The sequence below is a fragment of the Sinocyclocheilus anshuiensis genome, unplaced genomic scaffold (assembly GCF_001515605.1).
Source record: "Sinocyclocheilus anshuiensis isolate Anshui unplaced genomic scaffold, SAMN03320099.WGS_v1.1 scaffold206, whole genome shotgun sequence".
Lineage (NCBI taxonomy): Eukaryota > Metazoa > Chordata > Actinopteri > Cypriniformes > Cyprinidae > Sinocyclocheilus > Sinocyclocheilus anshuiensis.
The window spans coordinates 1580487-1591604 of record NW_015542358.1 but is presented as its reverse complement, the minus strand read 5'-3'; the positions used below and the strand labels follow the sequence as shown (position 1 = coordinate 1591604).

Sequence of the window (11118 nt, the reverse complement as noted above, 5' to 3'; positions counted from 1 at the left end):
CTCACAAAGTATTGGTTGTTAAAAGAAAATGCTAAAAGTTGCATTCTGATACACTATTTTTAGCTACAAGTGTGTGCAAGTAAGGCATTATTCTATTATCCTTCACTCGATCCTGTATTACCCTGCCGGGAAAAGAGCTCGACAGACTTGTGGCAAGTTAGATAAGAAGGGGGTAGGAAAGGTGAGGCTGCACTACAGCAATTATATTCCCGTCACCGCTAATGATGACAGGCAGCCCAACCTGAGAGTCAGCCATCAATCACTGCGTGGGCATCCGACTCTGGAGGCAGCGGCCTACAATTTCTTGCCAATCGAACTGGTTCCAGCAAAGTGGGGGGAAAAAAAAAAAAAAACCCAGGCAGATATCAAGACCTGCACCTCAATTAGAGCCTCTATGAGGCACGTAATGGCACAATGTGATCCCAATTACTCCAAACCCGCAAGACCTAGAGGAAACTCTCAGATGAACACACCTCTGAACTTAGAGATGAGATGAAGTGGGCTGCGTAAAGATTTTTTATTGATGGCCACAATTACTTGAAAACACAGAAGATAAGAGATTCAGCCAACATAGACTCAAAGGGCAGCATGTCATGCATCTTCACACACAATGTCAGAATGAAATACAAAATGGGCTTAAAGGATGCAAATATAGACCATTTGTAGACTTTTTGTATTTTCTCAGATTTTGAACATTATTCTTTCTGGAACTATTTAAAAAAAAACATTCGGATCAAAATAATAAAATAAGAGGAAGCTCTCAGATGTACTCACCTTTGAACTCGGAGATGAAAAGAGATTAAAGAGATTTTTTTGATTATTTGACGGCCACAATTGAACACAATCTTATTTACTATGTGAAAACACATTTGAATATAAGAGAGTCAGCCAAGATATTCTCAAAGGGCAGCATGTCATGCATCTTAAAGTACAAAATGCACTTAAAGGACACAAAAATAGACCATTTATAGACTGACTACAATGCAGCCAAGTTGGAAATTATATAAATTTGTAGGTATTTTCTCAAATTTTGCACATAAACATTAAAGCACAAATTCTTTCAGGAACTATTTTTACAAACTGTACCATACAGATCAAAATCATAAAATAAGCTCCCAATTACTTGAAACCGCAAGGAAACTCTCAGATGAACTCACCTTTGAACTCAGAGATGAGATGAAGTGGGCTGCATAAAGAGATTTTTTATTATTTGATGCCCGCAATAGAACACAATCTTCTTTACTGTGTGAAAACACATTGGAATATAAGAGTCAGCCAACATATTCTCAAAGGGCAGCGCATCATGCACCTTCACATACAAAACGTCAGAATAAAATACAAAATTGGCCGAATGGATATAAAAATAGACCATTTGTAGACTGACTATGATGCAGCCAAGTGGTAAACTATATGCATTTGTAGGTATTTTCTCACATAAACATTAAAACGCAAACTCTTTCAGGAACTATTTTTACAAACTGTACCTTTCAGATCAAAATCATAAAATAAGAGATTCACAGTTACAGGTAAAAGTCAGATCTGTAGTCTCTGAGAAGGGAATCTCGCTACACAGCAGTTTCATGCTTCCACAAGCCAGTCTTGATATTTCCAGAACTCTCCACGTTCAGGGGCGACAAATTCTGTAGCATCTCGGAGTCTTTGGCAGGTCCGTTTTGGCACGCTAGGTTCAACCCGTAAGACTTGGGCTGCACCTCCAGTTCAACAGCGAGGGGCTTTTTTGGACAGTCTCTAGTTTGGCTGGTGACGTCGGTCCCCGATCCGTCCCCTCCTCCGACTAAGCCTCCATTACTGACGCCGTTCCCCACGTTGTTGCTGAGCCCGTGCCCAAAACTGTTACCCGGGCGGACGCCTCCACCTTTGGCGAGATGCCGCAAGCGGCGGAAATACGCCGCCCGTCGACTGTTACGGACCTGCAGGCTCTCGTGATGATGGTGGCGCTTGTGCGGGATGCTTTGCACGCTGCTCTCCACGCTGGTGGGGACGTCGTATGAGTACTCGCGCAAAACCGTGAGCCTACTGGCCCGATGCGCTCTCGTACGGTTCTTGTGGTGTCGCCCCGAATGCCCGTTGATGTTTGCGTTGCCTGTTCCTTGAAGATTGTTGTTGTTGACCGAATTGGGCCGATATTGAACCTCGATTGGTGCGACGTGCATCTTAATCTCATTGTCGACTGAATGTTCAGTCAAGCTGTTGTCCAATAACGCCGTCCCATTGGCCGTAGAAGGGGCCGCTTTGCATTGAGCCGCTTCCACTTGCAGATTGGTCAGTTTACAGCCTTGGGTGGAGTTACGGACGCTCGGCGCACTCTTATTGGTGCACGAGGATTCGGCGCTGCTGGCTGGACACTTTGCAGTTTCGCCGTTTCCTCTTGCCGTCAAGACAGAGCCTCCGGCTCCCGCGACTGGCAAAAGCAGGGAATCGATCTGTATGGCGTAGTTGCGGCGAACCAGGCAACAAGCTCGTGACCAATGGCGCCGCATGTCCTGATGGTTCACGCAGTGGTGCGCCACAAGAAACGCCCCGAGAGCCAAAGCAGCGGCGCCGAAGAGGCAGGCGAACGCCAAATCTGCCGGATGCTCTTGGGACACCGCAAGAGCGCCAAACACCCACAGAGCGACATAAAGCACAAGAGACCCTGCCACGCCGATGAGCTGGGCCACAAAAGTATGCTCGTTCTCCAGAGCCGACATCGGGACTGGTTGATCAGCGGCTGCAGACGAGGACTCCAGGAGGGCCGGTGTGATTTCGGTCGCTTCGGCCACAGAAAGGTGCTGCTGCTCCTCAGACTGTTCCTTGAGCTCGAAGCGGCGCTCGGGGTGCCGGCGGAGCTGAATGAGAATGCTGAGGAAGTACATGCAGTCCACGAAAACGATGAAGGCTGCCGGGCCGTAAAACGCACCAAGACTGGGTTCCCATGCCATCCAGCAGCTGCCGAAAGACAAGAGATGCTTTTTAAAGTCTATAGAAATTAAACTTCACCCTATTTACTTTCTAAATGCATGTTATTGTTCTTAAGTGAGCCGTTCATTTGTGTTTGTGTTACAACAATTTTGCTGACTTCGTAGTTGTTAATCAAAATATCATAACTTGATAGTCCAGTGAAAATACAGACTTCTCTCTAGTGATGTATGCTGGACCTCTCCAAAAATTCAGTCAATTTTAACCTTCCCCTTTCTTATGACAACTGCAAGCTCATTCTGAATTGAATGCTTATATTGCTGTTTAACACTCAAAAAAAATAAAAATGCCTTCATAAATACATTCAGATAAGGCCATTTGATTACAACACAAATTGTAATGGTTGATTGCTTCCCATAGTATAACGATGATTATGGTCACCCTTTATTTTAATCTGCCAATACTTAGTGTAATTACACTATAACAATAAGTAAAATTAATTAGCAACATGTGCTTACTATAAGTTTAGGGTTATTTTTAGTTAGTTGCTTGTAATTATACATTATTTACTGTTATTACTATATCAAATACCTATAAAACATGTAAAAAAGGCATGTTAAAATAAAGCATTAACATGACTATAAATGCAGATTAATTAAAAAAATTGTATTGCCATATCAGCAAATACTGTATATATGGCAATAATAAAAATAATAATACACTGTTCTAAGTGTTCACATTAAACATTCATAAACACATTTATCTAGGGCTGTTCAATTATAACAAAAAATCAAAACGGTTGATTATTTCCAATCATATTATAATAGTGATAATTATTAATTATGGAATTATTATTTTTTGTCCAATCAGCATCAAAGATTATATTGAGAGCAATAACAATAATTACATTAATATTTATTTTATGCCATATCAGCCTCAAAATTTGTATCTATTGCAATAATAATAATAATAATAATAATAATAGTAAGAAGAAGAAACTATTAAACTACATAACTACATAAGATTTTAATGTTTTTAATGTTGATCAATAGAATTGATAATATAATACTGATGTTGTGCTGGTATGTCAGTATGTATACTTTAAGACTTTAAGTCTACACATCTAAAACTAGCTGAGAACTTTTTTTCCTGAGAACTACTTTATATTGCTGTTTTATACTTCAGTAAATCAATGTCACATTGTCCTTCTTGGCAGCATTAAAAAAACAAAAAGAAATTTAAATTGTGCATAAAATATACACAGAACGGCGCGAGAAGACTTCCATCCCGTTATAAATCACCGCAGCTGTCACTCACTGCAGGTCCGCTCTCCAAAAAGTAGTTTTTACATTAAGTATACATAAATTCTAAAGTTTACACTAGTGCTATCAAGGGCTTCATCTTATCAGAAAAGTAAAACACTTATGAGGCACTTCTGAGTTCTGTGATGCTCAGCAGAGCGGTTTTTCTTTTGTCACGGTAGCGTGAGATTAATTAAACCCCAAAGATCTCAGATGGTCTGGATTTTCTAATTAAACCACGCTGTTACACAATCCAAACAGCTGTCACAAGTGAAAGAAGGGAGCATGGGAAACCAACACACACAAGGTGGGGAGCCAAAAATAGAGCACCATAATTAGGTTCACACAGCTTCAGAAGGTCTAAACTACTCTCTCCTTTATAAAGCATTATTCTGCACTTTACAGAGCATGGGCATTAGGCTCCAGTGATAGCAGAAGCAATTTCTCATGACAGAGAAATGACAGGAAGTGTTCGCAGGGGATTTGAAAAGCGCCTTGAGGCAGATACAGGCTGGATCTCTACAGTCTGTCGTTAACAGCAACGAAGTTAAGGAAACATATACACCATTGCATTTTGTCTCAAATAGTTTACATGGATCCAAACACAAAAGTCTAACTGATTACACAAAATCTGTAAATTACAATCATATATATATATGAAGAGTTAATTTGCAAAAACCGATGAACGCCACTTAAATAAAAAATGAGCTGATTGCCGTGCATTATTCTCCACATATAGCGCGGTCTGAACCCAAAACACATTTTGTCAAAAAAGCCGGTTTTGTCCACTTTCAAGGCATCGTGAGTTCACGTTTTACTGCAGAAGCTGACAAGCACCCTTGCTGTTTTTGAACAGAAGCCGATAAATCCATATTAGCGAATCAGCGCGCTGTATTCAGGTCAGGTGACAAGGCTACTTTCACTTAGAAAAGACGTGCTAGCTGAGAGGAGTTTCGTCAAAGCTGACTAAAAGTGATCGAGGATGGATAATTTCGACGAACTTGATGAACCTGTGATATCTTCTTCGGGGCAAAAAAGGAAAATAAAAGCTGAAACGTTTTCACGGAAGCTTGCAAAAGCAGCACGTTACAACGGTGAGGGAAATGCTCCGTTTATTGCGTGTAATCACATCCAAACAGTTTATGATCACAACAGCAACGTTTGTCAGGCGTCTACATTGTCATCTGAGGAGATTTCAAAGATTAAACCAGTGTTTTTTTAAACTCTAAAACATGAAATGTGGAGTTATCTGCTTTTGCTATACAACAAACCTTTAATATGTAAAAAAACCATACTTTCAATGAACTTTAATTTTGTAAATGACCTGTATTTGTTTAAGTTATTATTACTTAATCAAAACAACCCAACTACAGTTTGATTGATATTACTTGGAATGCACAATAAAAAAACATGATTTCTGAAATTTTTTTTTAAATGGAGTTATCGGTTTTTGCAAATGAACTCTTCCTATATATATTAAAGTCCTCTAGCTTGAATTTTATTGAAAGGGATAGTTAAAAAGCACCTTAAACTCAAATACTTACTAAGGTGCATTGACTTGACTGCCGTAGTTTTTGATGTTAGCTGCAGCTGTTATTCCACACACAATGATCGGTATGCCTCCACCTATTAAGTAGAATCTGTAGAAGAAAAAAACAACAGTTACTAAACTTAGTAAGGCATTATATATATCCTCATGTTAGAGCATTAATGCTGGAATACACTATGACTTTATAAGATCTGAACATATTTTAAAACACTAGGTTTCATACACTGGCTCTGACTTTGGCAACTAGTGTCGATGTATAACCACTATCCAGACTGCAAATCATTGCAAAAATTTGGGCAAAAGTTATGTTGCGTATTCCAGACTTAAAGGGATATTTCACAAAAAAAAAATCAAATCAAATTCTGTCATCACCAGTGTTGTTACTGGGAACTAAATCTATTAAAAATAATTTGCAATAATTGACAGAGCTTAAACTAAAATAAAATACAAATATTAAATGAAAAACTTAAGAAAATAGAAAATTAGAAATGTTGCCTTGGCAACTAACTCAAAATCATTTTAAGCACTAAAATTATTAAAAATTACAAAATAAAAGTTAAATAGAAATATTATACATTAATATTATTATATAGTATAAAATGACAAATGTACAAATTTAAACTAAAATCAAAATAAAAAAAATTTAAAATATTAATAAATGCTGTATAAATGAGGTCAACTGATTACCCATGACTATCCTGTAAATACTAGTGTTTCTGTGTCCTAAGATAGTTATGAGGCTGGATACTATAATACTACACAAATAATACTAAAACAACACTAGTCATAATTCACTCATCCTGTGTGACTTACTTTCATAAAAAGATTTTGAGACATGTCTCTGTGATTTTATGTTGTCCATACTATAGACACAATGGTCACAAACTCTTTGGTTACCAATATAAAAAAAATAAAAATAAAAATAATATATATACAGTATATATATATATATATATACACACACACACACACACACACAACACACACACACACACACACACACACACACAAAGAAAAACAAGTAGATAGAAGATAGAATAGAAAAAATAGAAAGCTAGTGGTTTTTTTTATAAAAAAGAAGATAAATAGATAAAGTAGAATTAAAATAGAATAGAAAGTGAAACTCACTAAAACTCTTTGGTTACCAAAATCTTTTTTTGTGTTCCACAGAAGAAAAACGTCAGTTTTGGGATGACATGAGGGTGAGTAAATGACAGAATTGTATTTTTAGGTGAACTATCCCTATAAGGCACATCATTCTAAAATTCATGGAGAATTTACCAAAAACAGCCCTATTTCTGTTACATATTTACTGACACCAAGTGGTCAGCAGGAGAAATTAATTTAAACTTGCCTTTTGAGCAATTTAAGTGTCAAATTAATGGTCCCTAAAATAGATCACAGCATGTGTGCTTGCTCACATATCGATATATACAGATTCACATATTATTCATACAAATGATTAATCATTTATTGCTATAATATGATCTATTCTACTTATTTGTACATTTGTTCATTTTTGCACAATATTTTTTCCTTCTCATTCATTACTTTGATTCATTCATTACCTCAGCATAGGTCTGGGTGGAGGCGGAGGCTCGTCCAGCTCCTCGTAGCGTTTGGCCTTCCGCGTCACCTGTTTGTAGATGTTGCGTGCCGTTACGCCGGACCACAATGCTGTAGCCAGTGTAGAGTAATGCAACACAATCCCCACCTTCAGGACATGACATTAGAAAACATAAGAGGGACAACAAATATGCTAATATTCTCAAAATAGTCATGTGAACTTGACAGCAGTTCTGCCTATGAACTGAGAAACATTTATGAAAATTATTAAATATTGTCACCCAAACTCTGTATATACACAGAAAAGCATGCACATACCGCTTGACAAACACTTGCACTGTACGTTTGGTTGATGCCGCCCACAAACACAGCACAGGTGAGGAGCATATGTGAGCACAGGTTAACCAGCATGTGCCAGCACTTCTTACTCACACGCACCGACCTGCGAACACATGAAATATCGCATTAAAACCAGCATGTTCACAGCTTAAAGGGATAGGTCACCAAAAAAATGACAATTTGCTGTTAATTTACTCACCCTCAGGTCATCCAAGATGTACATTAGGTGACTCGTTTTTCTTCAGTAAAACAGTAAAGAAGATTTTTTTGAACTGAAATCGTGGTCCTTAGTGATTCATAAAATGCAAGTCAATGGCTACCGTCACTTTGGCAGTCAAAAAGCAGGCAACACAAAATTAATACCCGTGGCTCCTGACGATACACACTAGTAAACATTTGAAGTGGATCAAAACCAAAGTTGTCCTAAAACCTAAAACGCGTTCTTGTCTTTGGACAACTTTTTGGTCCACCTCAAATGTTGACTACTCTTTTAAGGTCTTGTGAATCAAAACGATCGGTCTGTGCAAGAAACTTAATATTATTTACAACATTATTGGTAAGGATGCACCGAATGTTCGGCAACCGGAATTATTCGGCCGAAAATAGCAAAAAAAGCTCTTTCGGTTTCGGTGAATAAGCGAAAAGACCGAATAAATTGTACCGAACAATGACGTGACGCGATCAAATAGAGGCGCACGCTAATGCAGCAAACATGACGGCAGTGTGGAAACAGCTGTCCGAGAAAGATGCAAAAATCATTACAAGCACCGACAGCGAGAGACTGTTTAGGTCTTCGATGAGAAGAGGAAGGGTGGTTGTTGCTGGTTACTGTATGATGATTAAAATTGCGAAATGCCCTTAAACAATTAAATAAACTGCAGAATGTTATGTTTTCTAATACACGCAGGAATTGCATGTGTTCAAACATCGCTGCATGAGCTCGCGGCGGTAGGATTCAAAGTCCAAAGCGAGAGGGAAATCTGCGCTGAAACCGTGTTACTCGTCAGCTGCTCAGTAACATTTTTATGAATTTTTACAAGGCATGTGACAATGCGATACGTGCAACAAACGTCTTCCCAAATTCGTAATGAGTCATTCAGATATTTGCATGTAAAATTAGAGAAGCAACATAATATCTATTTTAATTTAAGCCGCTGCTCCTCTCAGCCGCTCGCTGTACAGAGCAGACGCCATTGTGTCAGTACCAGCGATCACAGAGACTCGCTAAGATTTGTCCAAGAAGTCGCTAGATTGGTCGCTAGTCGCTTTTTTGGAAAACAAGTCGCCAAGGGGTCTGAAAAGTCGCTAAATCTAGCGACAAAGTCGCTAAATTGGCAACACTGGAGTCATTTGTCAATAAAAAGAAGCACTGAGGTCTTCCTGCGGGTTTCTGCCAAAATAAAAGTTGAGAAAAAGCAAGAACTCAGTCAACATTAATAAATGTTATTATTGTAATTTTACTGTTGCACTGTAAAATAAAATACAAAACGAAAATAATAATTACAACAGCTCTATTAAACATTTATTGTAACATTCACACATAGTGTTCAGACTAGGATCTATAATATTTTCTAATGATTTAAAAGTCTCTTCTGCTCAGCAAGGCTGCATTTATTTGTAAGGCAAAAATACATGCCTGATTCAAGAAGGGGGTCTAAAAAATGGCCAAAAAATATTATTTTTACTAACTTATTAATTTTAAGTTAAGTTGTGTTTTATTGGTATAATGTCTGCTAGAATGCTAAAAAATGTTCTGTGTTAAGTAAATATTTTTAAATTGTCGTTTTGTAAATTATTTTTTTCTTTGAAAAGCAAGACAAAACAGTAAAAAGCACATTTTGGCTATTTAATTTATGCAATGGTGAAAAAATTGGCAAAATGGGGGAAAAAACGTGAAAAACCGTGTTCGGAATTCGGCCCAGTGTTTCATTTTGTTCGGCTTCAGCCAAGAATTTTCAATTCGGTGCATCCCTAATTATTAGATGTAATCCATAGCTTCAGACAAATGGAGAAGTCTTTTCAGCAAAATGAATCTTTTGGACAGTTCGTTGCAATGAACAGGTTCAAATAACCAATTCACCTGTTAATTTACATATGATGTCACCTATAGGCAGTTATATTATTAAAGCACCCAATAATGATTTGTAACGTGAATATTTTACTTAACACTAATAAAAACCTGCTACTGCATTACTGGTAATAATGTTGTAAATAATATTCAGTTTCTTGCAAAACCAATTGTTTTGCTTCATAAGAACCCAATATATCGTCAGGAGCCACGGGTATTCATTTTGTTTCAGCTGCTGTGGGTTTTTTTTGGCTCTCAAAATGACGGTAGCCATTGACTTACATTTATGAATCACCAAGGACCACGGTTTCAGCTAGAAATCTTCTTTAGTTTTTTACTAAAGAAAAAAAATACTTGCGTCTTACATCCTGGATGGACTGAGAGCGAGTAAATTAACAGACAAACCAATTTTCATTTTTTGGGTGAACTGTCCCTTTAAAAATAAACTGCATTTTTCATCACAAGCTCCAGCACTTACTTGTGGTGGTAGATGTAGCTGACTATGACTGACAGCAGGCAGAGCAGCAGGACGATGGCTGTGGCGTAGATAACAGGCTGAAGAGGTTCGAAGCTGTACGCGTCGTTCCCGGTCCTGTTCAGATCCTGTTAGACAAGAGGATTTCAGCTGATTATATTTACAAATGCATTTCAACAGCCAATAATTTGGATTTTTTTTTTCTTGTTGAGGATGTGTGAAAAAAGATCTAATTACAAACAGGTCTAGAGTCAAAGGGCTCATGGTACACATCAACCATGAAGGAAAATTGCACTGCAGATCAATCCAGCACTAAAAAAAACCTCTTGAAATAAGTAATTACATGATCCTTATTGTTACTTCTGGCTGCTATCAGAGTCACACAGCAGCATCATATTTCAACAGTATTTCACACATGGACTCTATCATGTAATGCATTTACACGTACAGTAAATACTGCTCAGCCGTGTTATTTTAGTATTACTTATATACTATAATAGTATTTATTCATATTTTGAATTAGCTTTCATTTAGATGTTTTCAGTTTACAAGTTAAATGTAGTGTAAGTTTCAGCAAGTTGCTATGAGCTTTTGTCATTTTTATTATTATTTTTTTTTTGTTCTTACTATTTCTATTTAGCTTTTTTTTTTTATTTCAGTTTTAGTAATTTTAGTGATACTTCAAGGCAGCATTTCTAATATTTTAATATTTTATAACCTTAAATGAGTTTTTTCCTATTTAGCCTTAATTTATTTTAGTTTTTGAAATTTTAGCACTTTACTTTTATTTCCAAAGTTGTCAATGCAACATTTCTAATTATATGCATTATTTCAATTAACAAAACATTTAAAAAAATAATATGATTAAGAGCTTTTCATATTTTCTTTACATTTTAATATA

At 37.2% G+C, this 11118-nt stretch overlaps 1 protein-coding gene across 1 annotated transcript in view; it reads right to left on the bottom strand.

Moving 5' to 3' along the window:
- Window positions 1-498: 498 nt before the first annotated feature.
- LOC107691845 (adhesion G protein-coupled receptor A3-like) overlaps window positions 499-11118 on the bottom strand; it is a 56832-nt gene continuing 46212 nt past the window's right edge. Inside the window, exons 15-19 of the mRNA XM_016490663.1 lie at window positions 10221-10345; window positions 7654-7777; window positions 7338-7483; window positions 5765-5860; window positions 499-2949 (exon numbers count right to left, since the gene is read on the bottom strand). Of these exons, the coding sequence (XP_016346149.1) occupies window positions 1566-2949; window positions 5765-5860; window positions 7338-7483; window positions 7654-7777; window positions 10221-10345 (1875 nt within the window). The 3' untranslated portion in view covers window positions 499-1565. The remainder of the gene's footprint in view (window positions 2950-5764; window positions 5861-7337; window positions 7484-7653; window positions 7778-10220; window positions 10346-11118) is intronic.